The 20,209-nt window shown below is 46.0% G+C and overlaps 1 protein-coding gene across 1 annotated transcript; it reads left to right on the top strand.

The window, feature by feature from the left end:
• The first annotated feature begins 1,232 nt into the window (after positions 1 to 1,232).
• Positions 1,233 to 19,558, top strand: LOC135896397 (thioredoxin-related transmembrane protein 1). The gene is made up of 8 exons (XM_065424779.2): positions 1,233 to 1,410; positions 1,755 to 1,870; positions 1,997 to 2,042; positions 2,826 to 2,954; positions 4,675 to 4,720; positions 6,871 to 6,972; positions 9,112 to 9,237; positions 16,216 to 19,558. Exons 1-8 carry the CDS (start codon positions 1,268 to 1,270, stop codon positions 16,312 to 16,314), a joined length of 807 nt encoding a protein of 268 aa, XP_065280851.1. The 5' UTR covers positions 1,233 to 1,267; the 3' UTR covers positions 16,315 to 19,558.
• The last annotated feature ends 651 nt before the right edge of the window (positions 19,559 to 20,209 follow it).

Raw genomic sequence — 20,209 nt, 5'->3', positions numbered from 1 at the left:
AAAGAAAAAAAAAACTAAATCAGGAAAGAAACAGTTTATGATAACTCAAAGCAAAGTTCATTACTTTTAGAAGCGAGATCCGGATGCCTTAGAACACGCACTTATAAAGCGAGATAGAAGAAGCATGTGCTTGCTGCGGCAAAGCTAGGGAATTTGACGATGTTTTTCCAAACAATGCTAAACTCTTACCTATCAATATCTGAATAATATTCTGGAAGACCACCTTTCACACCTGGATACAAAGACTGTTATAGCAATCGGTGCTTTCGTCTGTGAAGAAAAGGCAGGTGTGGGCATTGTATCATCCCATCTAAATTGGTCTTTTTCGATTCCGCTACCTGTCTTCACGCCTATATTTCAGGCTTTATTATTGGTAATCGTCTTAGATTTACGCAAATTACCAACATATGAATTCCCGCTTCTCAGTTTTCCTTGGAATAACAAATGGTACTCTAGAAAAATTGAAGTAACGATTACAAGACTACAGTGCCCACGACTTCCCATCTGGCTGATGCGCTTCCCCCTGCTGTCGAACAGGACGCTGTCACATGACCTCGCCACTTGCATTAGAAAAACTGGTCGTCCGTCTCTCATGTATAAACGCGAAGCTCTCATGAAAGAATGCGGGTTCTTTAATGATGTTGACCCGAGTCTCCCAGTGTCGCGAAGACGGGAAAATGCGCGGGTGGCCGCTGGTATCAATTTTGCCCCAAAACGGGGGAAGCCGGACTGCCGTGACCTGCCTGCTCCGGCTTTTCCGTATATAGGCCCATAGATGCCACTGATCCAAAATTCTGTACGGACTACAGTTTTCACAGTCGACAGTCTTGCGAAGTTGCAAACACCATAGCCGGGCCCGACTGAAGCACTCGCACAAGTAAATCCCGGGCGCGCGTCTAAACTGGCTTACCCCATAGAGTTTCATACAATATTGTACGAAACTCTATGGCTTACCCAACCCGAGCCCTGCCCCCGGGCCGAGCCATACTTTCGGACAAGCCCGAGCCTGTGCAGTGCTCTCGTGCACGCTTCGATGTCACAAAGCCGCCTAAAATATGTTGCTCAGAAACGTTAGGAGTTTTCAAACACCGCGCTCAGGTCCTCCGAGATTTGCACTACTACGTTGTACACCACCACCACCAGAGGTCCCCGCTGCTGTTTTCTCATCTCTGTTAACGTGTGATAGATGGCGCAACCCGTCAGGACATGTGGCGACGCCTCTGTACCGCTACGAGAGGCACTCCTCTCATCGCGCTCGTGGTTGAAAATGGCGATCATGATAGCGCCGTCGGTGTTGCTCGCCGTGGTGTTTCTAGCATCGAGCGCCCACGTCCGCGCGCTCGGCGAACTTGTCGAGCTCGACGAGAACTCGTGGAGTCAGCTTCTCGAAGGGGAATGGATGGTCGAATTGTGAGTGAGCCGCAGCTCCAAACTTTTTTCGCCTTCGTTTTATCGCAAGAACATCTGACGACCGGCTCCCCTGTTGTTCCTGGGCGGGGTTTTCTTTTCTCAACGCTAATCGCGTATTCTCTTCATTAAAACTGCGCGTTATCGGCGACGCTTCGACCCGCTCACGTACGCGAACACCCTGCTCCCTCCTCTCTGGCGTCTCCGTAGGCCTTCATTTCGCTTGCATCGTCACTTGCGTGTCGTGTTTCAAAAGCACCGATGGTGCGACTCGGTGCAAGATCTGTCCCCAATTGTTTGTCACACGAGACATGGTAAATTTCTTGCGTTGTTCGTTATCTTTCCAGCTTCGCGCCGTGGTGCCCGGCGTGCAAAGCGCTCGGGCCTGTCTGGAACGACTTCTCGAAGTGGAGCAAAGACCTGGGCGTCAAAGTCGCCCACGTCGACGTCACCACGAACCCAGGTGAACCGAGCGATGACGAACCAAACGTGCGGGCAACGGCTCGTTTGCCGTCGGGATCATATTGCACTTTCGATGTCGTTTTGCGGCGTGCAACTGACGGGAAGGAAATGGTTTCTCCAATTGCAGGTCTGAGCGGGAGATTCATGGTGACAGCACTGCCGACCATCTATCAGTGAGTCGGAGTGGTTTTGCTCAGTCAAACTCATGCAACGCAAAATAGTCTTGCGGCCTACGTCGTGTATTCGTCCTGACGAGTTTACGTAACACTTGGCAGCCCTTTTGCAAAGAGCCTGGCAGAGCTCGTTTCGTAGTTGAGCTGCACATATTTTTCTAACAAAATTTGCTGTACAGCCCGTGTCATTTCTATCTAGAGTGCCGGAATACTTTGCGGCTGAGCGAATAAATGTATTCGAGAGCATATTCAGGGTTTCATAGATGGTGGCAGAGCTCAAGGATGTCCATGTGAACCTGCTGACTACGCTTCCTTCAGTACCTCATCTTGAACCCAGAGATTTCTGTGAGATTGTGCTTCTTTTTTATGCACAGTGCAAGGCTATAACGCTCTAGACAGCCGTGATGGAGGTTGTACAATGCTTACTGCACTTCGTCACGCACAAATCTCACACATATACACTCTTATAACTGTAAGGCTAGCCTACCTGCGAGGCTGTATGCCCAACTAATGGCACCACAGTCATTTCTTGCAACTAGCGTCTACAAGCACAGGTCGCTTCTTTGTCATGGAAAATGTATGCGTGCCTCTCGTGATGAAACCATGCAAACAGGAGGAGAGCGTCTGCAAGCTCAGCTTGCACATCATGTTCACTTGAACAATGACTGGCGCAGCCATTAGCTCGGCAAATAGGGCGACTGCGCGTTGCATAGAAGCACACTTGCGAATGAGAAGGATCCATTGTGACTCGCATCGCACATGTTTGTCTGATTTTTTGTGTAGTGTCAAAGACGGCGAGTTCAGGCAGTACCGCGGCACCAGGGACAAGGAGTCGTTCATCAACTTCATCGAAGAGAAAAAATGGCAGAGCATAGATCCAGTCTCTACCTGGAAGAGTCCCCAGTCCATACAGTGAGTCCTTTGTGTTCTGAAACTTCGTGCAAGTGTTTGTGAAGCGATTGTTTGAGCCACCTCGGATCCAGTGTATTGTGCTAGACGCCGGCCACACAGGCCGCCCATCTGTATTAGCTTAGTTGCAGACTCTTTAAGCAAGGCAGTGAGAAGCATTCATTCTATGCCTGTGATTACATGTTGAATTCGTCGAAGCAAGTCGTGCACATTTGCACTTCATGGGCCCATGAACCTATTGTTTGAAATTCCACAGATGCATTTTTTTGTGCTAGACACGGGCCAGACAAATGCACTTGTTCACACATCTGTATCAGCTTGGTTGCAGACACTTACGTAAACAAGCCAGCAGTGAATATTATTCATGCTATACCTATAAAAACTTCTGTGTTTTGAATTTGTTGAAGCAAGTCGTGTGCTTTCACACATCAAGTGTTCGTGTACTGGTTGTTTAAACCTCCACAGATGCAATATTTTTGCTAGACACAAGCCAGACAGATGTTATTCAAAAGTGCCTGTGCTCGCTTCTATGTTTTAAATTTGTGGGCCCTGTGGGCCTCGGGTGCCAGACGACCTAGCTACACCACTGTTGCTGTGCAACTTTAGAAACAGCCACAAAAATTGGGTTCCTGACTATGCTGCTGCATTTCAGTTTCCCTCATTTGCACATAAAGTGTTTGTAGTATCATGCTGGGTGGCCTTGTTCTCACACCCATGTTCGTACCTTTCGTATGGCACATTTGACTGGCCGTTTTGGGGTGCTCTGGCACTGCCGCCAAAGTCTGTTTGAGACAGCAATTAAGCTCTCCTGTGTGCATAAGCGGGTTTTATTGGCAATAATTGACTCTAATAAACCACTTAGGTAGATTTGCTTGTTCTCATAATGCAGCTTTAAAGGACTCCTCGCCAGGCTCCCTTAGAGGTTTTGGTTATACACAGGATGTTGCAGGACGCAGTGATGGGAGTGCTCTACTGCAAGCATTTTTCAAATTGGTTTGTTATTACAGGTAAATGTCGCAGCATTATGCTGCTTGGAGGCAACTTCTCTGCCAAAGTAGACTCTCTCCCCCTTTGATTATGAGTCACATTCTTTGCCTGTCTCCTCTCATACCAGAGCCATGTAGCCTCATCACATTTACCTCATGAAAGCCGCCTCGTTGGTCCTTTTATTTCTTCTTTCTTCTTTTTTCCATGCTGCAAAGCGCACTTCATAGTGACTCCAGTGCATTCTGCGTTTCGATGATTTACCATACTCGCATGCCATAACCTGTGAAAACGCAAGCAGTGCATCTGATGTAGAGGTGTCCTTGCGCCTGACGTTGAATCTCTCGCAGCAAGGGAGGGTGTCTTGAGAGGAAGGGTGCGCGGCCCTTTGTTTGCCGCGTACTTTCTGCCGTTTTCATGCCATGCAGTGATGCAATGCACCACGCAGGGGTTTCATACATTGCAAACAGAAATCGTCAGCGTGTGATCTCTGTGACACGCTTGTCCTTGCAGTGCCCAAACTTGGTGTGAGTGGTGAGCTAGCCTTGCCAACATTCACAACACTCAATTTTCATAGCACTTTCATAGCACAATTTTCGTGCTCTGAATGGATCAGTCAAATGTGCCGTTGGTGTGAGCACAAGGCGGGCGAGCTTGCAGTTCAGCAGAATTACAGAAATAGGGGGCGTATTTTTAGCCCGACTGAACCTGACCTATTTGCATTCTTTCTTTCCTCTAGGATGTCCATGGTGGCTCAGTTCTTCAAGTTATCCATGAGTTTGAGGGTATGTACTGGCATGTAGCCTGATTTACCATGTATAGCATCAAAGCAGTCCCTCTACTCTTAGGGCACTAGAGACCAAAAACTGAAGTCGTATCGAAATTTGCACACTACTACTTTACTGGGCAGCATTCAAAACAAGGCTTTAACTTGGGGCCAACATTTTGTGATAAAATACATGCGCAATACATAAATGCTTTTATTATGCAACTGCTCACCTGGATTTGGATAAAAAAATAAAAAAAGAGAGGCAAATTCTACTTACTCCAGGAAGCCGAACCTTTATTAGGGCCTCACTTGTTTTTCAGATTTGCTAAAAATTTGCAAACCTAAAAAACAATTGAAGTGCAATGTTTTGAAATCTAACTGTGCACCAAAAACACATACTATCAAACTTCCGCAAACTCCACCTGTTATAATACCAGACGTGGGTAAATGTGATACCTCAAAACTCACGTGAAATCATTTAACAATATTTGAGGGTTCTACAAAAGTCGTACTCGCAAATTAGTGGTATACCTCAGGTCGGTGCATAATGCATCTATTTTGTATGCTTTTGGATGTGTCACTGAGTACAGTCTGTAGCATCCAAAAATGATTTTGCGTTTGAGTGAAAAAATCCCACTGTCGTCTCCGTGGGTCATGATATAAGAGGGAGCACTTGGATTCAAGAAAATGTGGCTTCTCCGTTTCTTGCATCCTGCTCATTGTTCTGTCTGCCAACAAGGAAGTGAGATAGCTGATAATGTATGCTGCCAGAATAGCATTTGCATAATTTTTGCTAGGCACCTAATGACTTAAAGGAAGTCGCATGGCTACAGCTGTGCAATGTACTCCTTGCTAGTTGCTCAGTTTCCACCCCCACTACCACATCTTTCAGTCTAAAGCTGGCGCTCCGTGTGTGTGTAGTCTGTGGCTTTCCACCACAAGTGTGATGCACCCGCCGTAGTGACTCATGGGCTCTTGGGTGTTGTGCTGCTGGACACAAGGTTGTGGGCTTCATGCCCAGCCACGTTTGGTTGCATTTTTATTAGTTGCATAATGCTAAAACGCTCATGTACTTGGCTCAAGTTAACATTAAAGCAACCCATCTGGTCAAAGTTGTAATGCATTATTATTATGGGGTTTTACGTGCCAAAACCACTTTCTGATTATGAGGCATGCCGTATTGGAGGACTCCGGAAATTTCGACTACCTGGGGTTCTTAAACGTGCACCTAAATCCAAGTACACGGGTGTTTTCGCATTTCGCCCCCATCAAAATGCGGCCACCGTGGCCAGGATTCAATCCCGCAACCTCGTGCTCAGCAGCCCAACACCATAGCCACTGAGCGACCACGACGGGTAAAGTTGTAATCCAGAGCCTTTAACGACATCTCTAATTGCCCTAGTATTGCCTTGGGAAATCAAACCGAAGAAATAGATTAATCAATCGATCCCAAGTGCCGCATTCCTTGGGCAGGCATCCCATTTGTGGTTCCTGGCATAGTTTCATGCAAACTCGTCAGAAACCAGGTGGGAGGTGGGCATCGCAACATTTTGAGGTTCATGTGTTGTGGGGTCTGTTACATTTCTACATTGAGGAGCATGGTGAATAGCACTATAGCAGATGACTGAGCAAGCCGGAGCGAGTGTCAAAGCTTCGCAATGTCCTACAACTATGTGACCACCTCCCGGGGAAAAATAAAACAAAAAACTGGTTTGTGGAAAAACTGTTAATAGTGCATTTTTAGGGCATCCTGGAGCTTGCCAGTGTTCCCTTTCCTTATTTTTTTTTTAGTGTTCATAGCGGCAGTACCTTAATCGAATGCAAGAAAAAGAAATAGAAAACTAAGAAAATATCATGTCATTGCTTTTATAAATAAGAGTAGTTGACTGTCGCGTTTGGCTTCTTCAAAGAAATAAAGCATGCATAATCTGTAGTTGGAGGTACAGCCAACTCCACTGATAACAATGCCGGCATTAACATTATATCGGATATAATAAGAAGCAGCTGTTGCACCATCAACTTTTCTATGTGTTCTGCGGTAAAATAAGCTGCCTACTACGATGCTCCTGTGCCGCGTTTTACCGCCGACACTACGTTTTGCCATGTGCTGTACTTGTGCTTAGCAACAGCTGTGTCACATTTTAGTAAGCTCTCATTCTCATGTAGGCCCTGCACACAACGTTGGTTGACTACTACGGCATCCCATACTGGGGCTCGTACATACTCTTTGCCCTGGGAACAATCATCATTGGTGCTGTCCTGGGTCTGGTAAGAGACACCACTTCTTTTCTGGCATAAGTGTCATTCAGTATCGGTGGAGAAAGATGCCCAAACTGTACTGGGTGACAACCTAGAAATTTGGCACAAGCTCCACCCACGAAACCACGCTGCACCTGCCAGCCCTGTCTGTCTCTGCGCTACGAATCGTAAGACAGCTTTAGAATAGCATTGGCCAGCAGGTGTAAGCATGTTACGAATGTTAAGAAATAATGTTGTCCTCCTGTGCTCGATCTGCACACTACCAGCTTTCTTTGGCATGCGTGCGCTATTTGGGAAGTTTGACGCACATAATGTTTATGTACGCTGTTGGATAACATCAAGCGTGGCGGAACCCATGTCTCCTGCTTCAGTGCCAGTTGTCTCTATGGCAGTATTATTACAATTGTTCATTGTCAACGAATGGTGAAATAAGCTTTCGCTTCCTCTGGATTTGCCTGCATTGCAAGTTACGGGTGCTTAACGTGCCCACTTCCTCAAATCGTTGGGTTCCTGAAATCACTAGGCGCTCCTGGCACTCGTAGGCCTAATAGCCAGCATTCGTAAGCCAGCATAGACCCGACCGGATGGTCGTTAACGGAGTAATTTGGCTTGGACCGGTCTGGCATGAGGCACCGGACAGCGCTTTGTCTCTTAATGCTTTCTTGACATTCTCATTTCTGTGCATTAGACTGTCTTCAAGGAGCAGGCAAAGGGCTTGCGCTTAACATGTGTAAGCGTGCGCAGAACGCTACTCCAAAGCTGTTTGTAGTTGCCACCAAACACTGTCATTGAAAGAAGTTGCCTCTGCCTTGACAACACAGAAGTGAGTTTAAAGTGACACTAAAGAGAAACAACAGATCAATTTATGCTGATAGAGTATATTTTCAAAACTCTGTATTCATTAATATTGCAGTAATGGGTTGAATATTAGAGGCCTCAGTGTCAGTATGTCAGTGTGACATCACGCTTACATGTATATTCTGTATTTGGGCCATATTAGTTAACTACAAATTCTTAAAGCTTGCTAACTTGAGTCTTTGACTCTTCTAAAATGCAATTTAGTTTAACTTTAGCAAAAAAAATTGTGTTGACCCGAGAAGTCGCTGTCAAAATCAATGGTGTTGCGGCAAGTTGGTGCAAGAAATCCGAAATGGCACCATCACCTGTGTCGTTCTCTTGTCTTTTCTGACTTGCCATTCCTCGTCCTGTGGTAAGAGTGGCTTTGTTGACATCTTGCAAAGGAAATTAGTGCTTTTTCTTTTTCTCTTTAAGTTGGACAGCAGTGTGTTTGCCACAGCAATCTTAGGTAGCCACTAACTACTTGCTTCTCTGCAAAACAAGATGTCAAACCATGTTCTGACATCTTTCGACTTCTTAATAACCTGTGTATTGCTGTGTTCCAGCAAAAAGAATCGGGTGGTAAAGTGAGAGGCTCATTATTATTTTGTAACAACAGTATGAAGTCAAGGAAAGTGTAAGAGGAATTTTTTTTTTTCAGTCATAGTGTACAAGTTAATTATGAATGATTGTTCGAATTATTAATGAGGCTTTGAATAGAATTGATGGAAAAGAGTGGCTACAAGATATAGCCCTGTTAATGCGAGAAATCAATTGTGCTTGAGGCTCAGACACTTGAATGCTCCAGCATTAGCTCTGCATTCTTTGTGCATCGCAAGCTGTTGACTAAGGGGAGTGTGTCAGATTAACAACATTTTTGCAATTTTTTTTTTTTGCAAAGTTTTCTTTGCGTTACTCCCCGGGGTTCTGCATGGGTGTGGGTGTTTCTCACCGAGTAGAGAATGGAGCAGTCGCAAAGCACACAACACATGTATAGCTATTACGGACCCTATGAATGTGCTCGGGACCAGCTCTGTTTTCTAAAGTACTACACAATGAAAAGAAAATGGTACCTAACTATCCATACTGCAACAAATATCTGCCTTCAAGCTGACAAGAACGTCTGCTTGATCGGTTTCTCATCCACCTTGAACTCGATCGGCTCTCACCAAACCGATGCGGGGAAATTAAACTTCACACATCTGGTGATCTTTTGCGCAGCAGTTAACCGAAATGTTTCTAGAAAGCTTTTTGTAACATAGATTCATCAAAGTATGTTGCATCTGCCTTTCTTTTTATTATTATTTGCAGTTGATTGTATGCATCATAGACACAGTATTCCCAGCAAAACTGCCCACGTACAAACCTGTGAAGAAGTCAGAGTCTGACAATGAAGAGGAAGAGGGCGAAAGCGAGTCTGAAGGCGGCAACAAGTCTGTGAGTGAAAGCTTGGCTTTGATGTTCAGAGCTGCCCTTGTCTTCCTTTTAATTGGTGAATGCATTGTAGCACTTTAGGCCTAAATACTGATACCTTTCTTTGTTTGGATCACTTCTTCATGCACGACTCAACCTAACCTTCCTAATATAACCTTCATGCCGCCGTGCTGCAGAGTATCGGTGGAGAAAGCAAGAGTATTCTAAAGGCCTCCATGTGTGGATACTAGCTTTTAAAACTGGAACGACTAAAAAGTTAATCAAGTACCGTATTTACACGATTGTAAGTCGACTCGAATGTAAGTCGACCCCCCATATCGCTTGACCAGAAAAAAAAAAAAATAAGAGAGCATACCCGAGGGCGCACTCGATAACGAAAATTTATTAGTAGCTGACATGGTCACTCGACTACTCGTCTTCACTAATGCTGCCATCGTCATCGTTGCTGCGGTCCCACAGCACGTCGTGGTCCAGCGAAATTTCAAATTTGGCAAACGACCGCACCAGGGCATCTTGCAGAACAGCAGCCCACGCCAAATGCACCCAACCACACGCAGCCATCACGGAGGCTCTTCTGAGAGGTCCGGTTGGCGTAATTTCGCAGTCTTCTGCCGCCAGCCACTCGTTGTACTCACGGCGGAGCAGAACCTTAAAATTAAGGCGAAGGTCCGGGCTTGTTTCATGACCACGTCGCACTTCAATGGCAGGGACCGATCACGCATTTCAGCGACGTACGCCGCAAGCTTAGCCTACAGCTCCGAAAAGCTTCCAGACTTCGGCACGTGGGAAATTTGTCGCTTGCCGTTACAGGGTGAAAATTTCGCTTCGCTGCAGTCGCCACTCTCGCACCCCCCGTTTAGAAACATCGAAATTGCGGCCCGCTGCGCAGTGATTTGTTTCTTCGGCGTAAAGGATGGCAGCCGCCTTGAACGCTGCTGTGAACGAGTGCCGAACGATTTGTGGGCCTGCAGCACTCACGACGACTGGGGAAGCATAGAAGTAGCACGCAGCCGGCAGTCAAGTGGAACGCGTCAAAAAGTTGGTTAATCCAATTCCAATGCCTTTAAACAGAGAAAGAGAAACCCGCGAGCGGCGTCTGCTCTTCCATGAACTACCGATACCCCCCGCAGGCGCCGCCGTTCTGAGGGTGCCGCCGCAAATGGGAACAGCGGCGCTTCCATCAACTATCGACACCCCCCCATGAGTGTTGCATGCACTGTAATAAGACTCTCAAAAATGTTGAAAAACCCTTCCGAAAAGCGAACAAACACGCGGGATAGCAAAAAGATACGGGTAGGGCCATAGAGCAAACATAAAATTGTAACTACGTTGTAGCTCTGTATGTATCGCTTTTTTGGGCGGGGCCATGTTTTGGTTTCGATTGTAAGTCGACCCCCCAACTTCAGACTTTCAAATTTTAAAAAAGGGGTCGACTTACAATCGTGTAAATACGGTACTTTGACATAGTGAGCGGGCTTTTTCACCGTGAATATAAAACAATCTTTACCCATTTTCTTCAAAACATTAGTAAGCTTCTGTCATCCCATTTCACATAATGAAGTATAGTTTACCAAACTACAAATGGAGCGTAAGGAAATGGTAAGCACCTTGTTTGTGTACTCAGGATTATCAAAGCATCCATGATGACCCAAATAATTGGGGCAGAACCCATCTCACAATGACTGTCGACAGTAATGCGTTAGCACTGGATCAACATAGCAACACAACATACTGCCAACATTGTAAAAGCTGGGTTCAGGCATGTAAAAAGGGGTAGCTGGCCCACGCTGTTGTCTGACTCATCCACGCTAAGGACGTTGTCGAAGGGAGGAACTTGCTCTCATAGAGAACGAGGAGTACTGGGTTTATTTACAATATCTACGTTGTCCGTGACTGCGGCAGTGAACCAACCAACTCATGCCGCCAAATGTGTCTCACCTTGCTTGCTCCGCAGATCTGTCCGAGGGGGGTGCATTGTTAGCTTCACGAAGCAATTCATCTCAGTGGTGTAGGAGAGGCTAGAAAGTCACTACCCCTGCTGACTGATCGTAACACCATTGAAACGAGCTTTATGTGCGAGACATGTACTGCAGTGGGACCCTTTGTTTGCGATTCCCTAAGAACTCTCTGTGCCATCTAGCACCGTAGCAGCAAAGCTTTCGCGTGGCCTCCAAAACTCTGAAACGCAGTGTGTGCCGCTGCGTGTGAATGTTGAGAAACGCGTTGTGCGGCAACCATGCTCCTTGGTCACACTTCTTTCTGGACACATTGCGCCATCTAGTGACACTGGCAAGAAGTCCGTGCATGGCCTCCGAGACGAGCGTGCCGTGCGAAAGCCAAGACCTGTTCCCTCTTTTTTCGTAACACCCAGTGGCGCACAGTTGGTAACCTAACTTGGGGAGAGGTTCACTGAGGAGTGGCATATACCTGTGGCATTCGTGGAGCAACCTGCTGAAGTGTCGTTGTAAAAGTCGTTCATTGAAAAGCTGCATATGGTCCAGTGCATTTGTGCCACAGACTGCTGATGGGTCGGGTTGTTGTCCTTGAGGAACCCTTGTGAAGCGAGTGAGATTCCGCTCAGCGGCGGACAAATGTGAGGGGTCTTTTTCGTCATTCTAGAGTGGCACGTTCCCACTGGCACATTTCCAGTGGAGCATTTCCAGTTTAACATTCCCAGTGGAACATTCCCACTGGCACACACCTACCGGCGCATACTTGGTGACCCAAGTTAGCATCAGAGGTTCATTGAAGATTAGCACAGTCTGAGTGGCAGGCACCCATTACTCCAAATTGGCTTCAAAGAACAGCGCTGCCTACCCAGTCCCACGTCTACAGTACCCGCGCCAACGAGCATCTCCCGTTGCCCCCTCAAATGGAGGACGTTTTTCTCATCGACGCTTAAAGGGAAGCTGAAGAGTCTGTCGAATTCAATAAGACGCTCATATACGGATGCGGGAACCTTATAAACCATGTAGGTCAAATTTGGGGTTTTTTTTTCAAATAGGAGCGACGTAATCGTCGGTTGAAATTGCGCAATAGCTCCGCCCCCCGTCGAATGCCGCGCGCTGCTGCTGACGCTGACGATGCGAGCGGAGACCGGAAACTGCGGTGTTGTGACGTCAACTTTAGTGTTTTGCTCCTTCGCAGCCTGCGCGACCGCGCCTGCCGGTGCTTGTTTCTGCGTGCGTGCCGTCGTAATCTGCTTCGATCGACCCTGCATTTCTTTGTTGGTGCGTCTGTGTGTATGTAGAGTGGTGGTCAACGTGCGCAGCATCAACTGATGTGGTGGGCCGATCATGCAGTCTTTCTGTGCAGCCTACGGTTGCACGAACACCAGCGGCCGCGACGATGTTGTCTTCCATTGCTTCCCACAAGACAAGAAGCTTTTAAGGAAGTGGGAGGCTGCTGTAAAGCGAAAGAATTTCAAGCCCTCAAGAACAACACTGCTGTGCTCCAACCACTTCCGTGACGACGATTATCACCAGAATTTCCACTAGCAGACTTTCTAAACGCAGCGTGAAAAGATCGGAGCAACGAAAACAAAGACGGCACGAGTGCGGACTGACTGATGATAACTGGTGTTGGAAGGCCTTATGAATACACGAACTCGCCAAAACCTGGATTTTGATTTACTGCGAGCTCCTTCATGTTAGCACGCTGAACGGAAGGTGCATGTTGATTTCCCGCCCTCGACGCAGGTTTCGTCGCAAAGCGCCGCGAATTTTCTATTTGCACGTGTGTTGTAAAACAGCCTGCACGCAGCTACCATAACGCAGTGCAAATGTAGAGTTTGCATGTGCTGGAAAGCCGGCGCACGCCAGGACGCTACGCTCCCCCCGTCTCTCGCGCACAGCGAGAAACCGACCGTCTCACGTAGCCGACGGAATTCGCCGCCTTTACGACTTCGGTTACGAGTAGTGTGCGGATGGCGCACAGATGAAGGTCACTACACGTACTGCATGAACCGGGAAGCTTTTCACGCGTTTGAACCGTCTTTGTAGGTTGCCGACAGCTTTGGACAGCGCACAAATGCCGACGATCGCATCCCCGCTTACGTTCCACGAGGAGGCATGCAGGAACACAACACTGCAGTTGTTTGACCGGAAACGAGCTCACTAGATCGGCGAAAGATCGGCGAGATCACTAGATCGCTTTGCAAAAAACATACTCACCAAAGAGCATTTCCAACACGAGGAGATCCCAAGACTTCGGTTTCGTTCTCGTCGAAAGCACTGCTCGCACCAGCATCGTTTGCTTCTTCGAGAGGCCGGCTCTTTGCAATCGGCTCGTACATGTAGGGAGCAACGCCGAACTCTTCAGAAAAACGCAGTCTCTCTAAATTTTCTATTACCTCTGAAATTTCTATTACGGCACCAAGTAAACTACCTGGCACCGCGCTTCATGTGGAGCGGCAGCGGCCGGTCGCTAAAGTTGACGTCACGGGTCGCCCGACCAATCACAGGCGGAAACGAGACGCGCGAGCTGGGCGTGGCCGCTGCTGCACTTTTCGTCGAAATAAAATATATTTGCGCTTTCTTTTGCTCAATTTCGATATGATATTCGAATTCGGAGGGTTGAAAACCATTACGTACACATGTTCACTCATTTTTTCTGGAAAACCTTTCAGCTTCCCTTTAAGTCCCACCCGGCTTGAACGTTTGACGATGCCTCTGTAGCCAGCACAACAACTTCGTTGGAAAGCGGCACTATAGTAGCATCACCCGTTTGGTGCCATTATGATAACGCCGCGCCGATGCGGCACAGGTCAAAATGACAATGTCGCTCGTGTACTTTAATAGCCTACTGGAGTGGCTAGTAGCAGCTGCGATACTGACTTTTCTAGATGGCGCTAGATATGCACCGTATTTGTCATCTTCGCTTACAAATTGGCGTGTTTTATAAACTCCTTGAATCTAAGCCCACCCTAGAGTTCAGTAGTATATGATTATTTGAAGAAAACACTATTGGCCTTGATTCAAATACGGTAGCCCCCCAAAAATGCGTGAGGTATCCAAAGAATGCTAATGCATTACAAGACAGTCTTGTGGACCAGTTAGATCTGACTGTACCTTCGAGATTTAATCAAGGATGGGTGTCTGTGGCAATAGCAGAGCATAGAGAAGTAAAATTTTTCTTTAGTTCGAATGGTGGCCTGATGGCAGCCACTATTATATCAAGTAATCCTGCAACGAAGAGCATCCAAATTTAGTCCAAAAAGAACACACAGCTACAGCATTCATAAATAGTATCTAATTATACCAACCGCCTGGTGCCACGAGTAAACAAAATTTGAGTGCGAATTATCATGGCTTCACCTGGCTGCCTACAATGTTCGTTTCGTAATTCGAAAGTTTCGAATATTTGCACACTCCTGCTTCCTTCACCCGTCCTCGCTAGACAAGCACTCTCCCGGAGTAAGGTACCAGTCATTCTTCACACGGCAGCGTTCAGATGGCGGGAATGCACAGCTTTTGTATAGCTGCAACCTGCCTGACACCTTTCCTACACATTCCCCACCAAACGTGCAAGGCATTACCACCAACCTTCCTTTCTGACATTCCCTCTTTAAATGTCCTTTCTACTCACTCACGGTGGTACAGTGGCTGTGGTGTTCCGCTGTGAAGTGTAAGGTTGCGGGCTTGATTCCCTGTTGCATTCCACGGGGGCGGAATTTTAAAGCACCCGCATATTCCAAGCTTTGGGTTTCAAGTTGAAAAGTAATTAATGCGGAGACATCCGCTGCGCTGTCCCTCCTAGCTCAAGTGTTTGAGTCTTCACTAGGGGTAAAAATTCGGGCTAGTTGATTGTTTATGATCATCTTACAGCAGCTCAGAAAACAAGAAATAGAATGTAGAATGTAGACAAGAAATAGAACGTACACTGCAGCTTAGCACAGTGTAAACCTTCTTTGAGATACTTAAAAAGGAGTACTGACAAAATTTGGAATTTTCCGTTGGACTACTTGGTTCGACATAGTGCTATTTTCTAGTGTAGAGACAAGACTAGACGAGACAGAGCGCTGCCTTGTCGCGCTGTCTTGTTACACAATCACGCTCTCTTGTCCATTCTGTTGTCTCGTCTTTTTACTGGGAAATGGCGCTGTGATTTTGAAGCTTTACAAACTTCACATGTTCCTTGCAGGTCAAGGAATTGCACTTGGGAAGTGTGGAGACTGGGAAACATCAAATCTCAGATTTTAATGCTAAAGTTGTCTCTAGCCAAATTTGCGTCATCGACATTATCATGATGTCATGAGTCATGAAACAAAGCAGTTTGCTGACATGCACATTTCTTCTGGTTGTGCTTGCACGTGGGATAGCCACAATGATGAACAAGCCGAAAATGTGCTGTCAGTATAGTACCTATTTACCGGGTATTGCTGTCAGTATTCCTTTAAAGGAGTAGTGACACAATGTTTTGCCTTTCCTTTTCATTAAATGAAAATGTTCTGAAAAGAAAGTTAAAAGGAAGCTTTAACGAAAAAGAAGAAAAATACTAGAAACCCTCAGAACATCCAAACTAATTTACTATAATAGCTTTTCTTCGAACCAGTTTCGGTTTTGTTCCCTGGTAAATGTTATGAGTCGTGATGTTGTGACGCAGGATCTTTGGCACTCACTCCAGCTCATCCGGTTGTCAGCTATGCTGCTACTAGGTGCAACGGATGGCTGAGCGAGCTGGATCGAGTGCCAAAATATACATCGTGGTGTTCTCCAATGAGACTTCTGCATCATGGCGTGGTGACATGTAACACCTACGGGGAAATGAAGGCAAAATTGGTTCGTAGGAAAACTATCATGGTAAATTATTTAGGACGTTCTGAGGCTATCCAGTATTCTTTTCCTGGGCTATTGAGTTCAAGCAATTTCAAAAGGAAAGTAGAGCTTGGAAATGCTGTCGGTACTGCTTTAAAATTGGAACGAAAGTGCTGCCACTTGGGTGCAATTTTAACGTCGTCGCATCAAACGCGTTGCATCGCAGGACGACGACGTGATCCTGGACGACACTCTCGATGAGAAGGACATCGGCGATGGTGAGGGTGCACAGCTGAGGAGGCGCAACCCCGAAGCAGTAGAGTGAGCATTTTGCCCACCGTGCTCCGAGGTGCTCAGGTTTCTCGACGAGCAATGACCACCGAATAACTGCCTCGGCGAAAGATGCGGGGAAATCTTGTTGTCTCGATGAGGTCTTTGGCACAAGCTTCATCTTCGGGGAGGGGCCCCCGCAGTTTCAAGCAGCTAGAGTTCCACGTGGAGCACTAGTGGCTAATTCATGAACCAAGTTTGTCTTTGTTTTTTTTTTTTTTTACTTTGTTCTATGTGTGTGTGAAAATTTGCACTTTGGGAGGAGAAACTGCTTACGATGGTTGGGCTCCATTGTTAGTCAAGTCACTTTTTTTGGGATGCGGTTAAATGCAGTTAGTGATCAGGCTAGGGTCACTGAACGGGAATTTCGTGAAAGGGGGTTTGGGGAAAGGGGGCTTAAGTGATAGATGTGTAAAACTGTTTGAGCTGCACTCTCTGTCTCTTTCGTCGATGCTCTCTTGTTGTGAAAGCCAAAGGAATGTGTGGTTGTTTGTGGCTGCCAATTTGCATGGTGCTTTGGTTTTAACTGAATACATACTTTTTACTTGTTGGGCTTAAGATTCCAGTACAGCTTATCCTGTGATATGCTTGGACATTCAATTCGAGAACGGGAATGGGTCTGTTGAAATCGATTAGATAAGCACTGATGAGAATTGTCCAAAGGAAACGGAGTGCGGGTGTGTGTGTGCGCACAGGCTGTGCTACAAAAGTCTTGCTTGTATACAGTCTTTGTCAAAAGTTTCAAAGCCACTCCACAGACAAGACTAGTCGCCAAACCAACAACATTTCAGTTCAATATGTCTGCTGCTCCAAAGCTTATGAGAGCAGGGAGCAGTGTTCCTCTCGATTTCTGGAACTTTCGAGCGCCAAAAGTTCCACAGGCACTCTTGGCGCAAAGCTCCCTGATGGATATCCAGTCACATGTGTGCCGGCTTTGAAAGTTTTGACAGAGACTGCGCATGTGTGAAGCAGTCCGTTCGTTAGTCCAGACTTTCGTAGTGCAGGCTTCACACTTTCTGCTTACTTAAAGAAAACAATGGTCTCAGAGGGAGTGCCTTAAAAGAAACGCATTCGCTTATCATTTTCTGTGTGCTTTGGATGCTTGTGTTTTTAGTCTGTGTCTCTTGCTTTGCAAGTTTATTGTATCAGGGAGTCCTATAACCATGTCATGTGGTAGAGCGAGCGGTGTCACATACACTCGTAGCATGTTTGTGATAGGTCTCCTGTGTGATTCGAATACAATTTCTGATGGCAGGGGCCAATAAAGAAGCACACGCACGACAGCCAAGGTTTCTCTCGCCAGCAGACTGTTTACCTGCTGTCATGCGTCATAGATGTGCTTACAGAACATGCGTACCTGTGAGCTGGGTTTATGATTGATGTGCAATGAATGTGTCGAGTACAACAGTGCCGGTGCTTGCGTTTTAACTATGCCACTCTGAAAGCTTGTCTTCTTAACAAAAGGTTGTCATCTTTCCAGGCTCAAGGTAATGTGAATGCCGCATTATATGCGCCGCACTCTTTGTTTGTGCATGTGGCAAGTCGCGGCGATGTGTGCACAGCACATGTACGTGACACATGTTATCCCCGGTAGAACGTAGACAGTGACGGGTCAAGAATGCAGCTAAATGTGTGCCTTGACGGCAGCGTTTACAGCTGACAACAAAGAAAGTGCTGAGGAAATAAAAGGAAAGGTCTTCGGTGCACATGAAACAGACTTTTTGTTAGCAACCTCCTAGGGAATCTACCAGCGTTTTTTTGCGTTCTTATCCAAGTAATTACTCTTAACGCGCAACCTTCTCTGTTTTGCAACCTTATGGCCACATTGTCAATATTAGATTCATAGAGCACACTTGGAAACATCTTTGTCGGTTGTTTGCAGCACTCTAGCTCTTGCATAAATCTTTTTTCATTTGCGCATTTGAAAGAAAGCCACTGTGGTGCTCAAGTGGTGCGCCATGGCAAGATGCACATCTACATCGAGAGTGTGCAGTTAGAAGTTTCTCTTTGCTGATTATAAGATTCTTACTAGCAGAATGCATACTTTGAATGGTTGAGCGAACAAATGTTAACTTTGCTACAATCGACATTGTCCAACCATTTCTATTTTCAACGTAGCACCTGAAATGCTTGCCTAAATGAAGCATGGCCGACAAAATTTCCAATTTACTGTTACATCTAATAACTTTTTATACGTATATGGACTCTATCGTTGCCTAAATGAATTTTCTAATGTCGGAGGGATGAAAGACATACAAATCTACTTTCCATTTTTTTTTTGGGTGCAAAAAGTAGTTGGAGAGGAGCCTTTCTGCATTGTTGACTTGTCACCGACTGTATAATGTTGCTTACTTGTTTAACATGGGCAAGCTTGATGGCATTATGTGTTCAACGCCTAAAGTCTAACTGCAGTGAAATTTTGTACCACATGAAAAGGCTAGTTTCAGAGAGCACAGTCGTAGAGCAACCGCTATGCAAAATATTATATTTGAGATATGGGTGGATGCGTCGTGAAAAACCCAGATATTTTTTATTACAAAAACTGAAGGAAAAGATTTGCGCCATTACTGCTTACCGAAAATTATGCCAATTCGGAACATATTAGAACCAGCACGACGCCTGAGCAGATCGGATGGTGCCCCTGGCCAGTCGAGGATCACGGAGGCCATGGTCTGGTGCACACGTCATCTGCTTTGGTGCTATTTAAAGGCTGGTAATCGGGAAAGTATACAACTGTCAGCCGCGCAGATTTGCCAAGACTGCTTTAAAAGCATATATGTGTACTCATTTATGACCACTTCAGTCCAAGCGAAATTTCATTGCAGTTAGTCTTTAAGCTTGGTCATGTGACACTGGTGTTAGAGATGAGCACTTTGCTGAATTTTTGTGTGCGCTATAGCTGCTTGGGCATTCCAGTCAAGTTAGCAGCAGCACAGCTAACAGCCATAGATCCTTCTCTGCCAGGGTCAGCTAATGGGTCTCTCGTAAATGCTTGGCGACACTGAAAAGAATCGGCACGTGTGTTAGAGATGTCTGCCCGGCTGCAAGATACTACTGCTGTTTCTCTTTTTTTCTTTTCCCCGTGAAATTTCAGGTGTAATGTGTTTGTCCATAGCTTATTTATTTGCCGCACTCATTGCTTGCTTCTTTTTTTACTCTTTCTAAGAAATGTATCTTTTGTCGCTTTTTTTGAGGCAGCTTCTCTTGCGTGGAATAAAATGTGGTTTCTACTTTTATAACCTGCGATGTCTTCCTCCGTTAGTGTTAATCTACCTTGCTGTGATGAAATATGGATGCGAAGAAAAACCTCCAAGTGCTCATCCTTCACTCAAGTAACTGTACGACTTCTACATTATTGTAATTTGTGAGTTATAGGCATTAGAATGTATTGCTGCCGTCTACGACATCATCTATGGTCAACCAGAACAGCACTATGGCAGCTTTTTTTTATGTGTTGCTCCTAAACACAATACACATACAGAACTCCAGTTGAACTTCATCAAATCTGATATTCGTTAAAGGCGTATATGCATGCATTACACACTGATGGTGGCAAGAAATGTTTGATTTACTTAGTCACATGGAAAACTCATTATAAAGAAGTCGCGTGTGGAAAAAAAATGCTTGAGATCACATCTATGCAAAAGAAATGCAAGCATGATGTCTCCGACGTGGCCGATCGCTAAGGGTGTTCTGTGGATTTTGACGGTCCGTTTGCGGCTAGTGCCGACATGTGGCACAGGATCAACCACAAGTTATGTGCACTTTGCCCCATCCACTAGTAGACAATGGTGAACCAGGACATATGGGCAGTGCACAAACCAATGTGCACCGAGTCTTATCATGCGTGTCACACAAAGCAGCGCTTTGCTCGCCATCGAATGCGTCTA

The sequence above is a fragment of the Dermacentor albipictus genome, chromosome 7, assembly GCF_038994185.2.
Source record: "Dermacentor albipictus isolate Rhodes 1998 colony chromosome 7, USDA_Dalb.pri_finalv2, whole genome shotgun sequence".
NCBI classification, from domain to species: Eukaryota; Metazoa; Arthropoda; class Arachnida; order Ixodida; family Ixodidae; genus Dermacentor; species Dermacentor albipictus.
This window is presented reverse-complemented; position numbering and strand designations above follow the sequence as displayed.

Excerpts from the sequence above, each read along its gene's own strand:
- LOC135896397 (XM_065424779.2), top strand. The coding sequence starts at position 1,268 with ATGGCGATCATGATAGCGCCGTCGGTGTTGCTCGCCGTGGTGTTTCTA. Across the intron at positions 6,973-9,111 it reads TTGGTGCTGTCCTGGGTCTG|TTGATTGTATGCATCATAGA; the intron begins GTAAGAGACACC and ends TATTATTTGCAG. Across the intron at positions 9,238-16,215 it reads CTGAAGGCGGCAACAAGTCT|GACGACGACGTGATCCTGGA; the intron begins GTGAGTGAAAGC and ends GTTGCATCGCAG.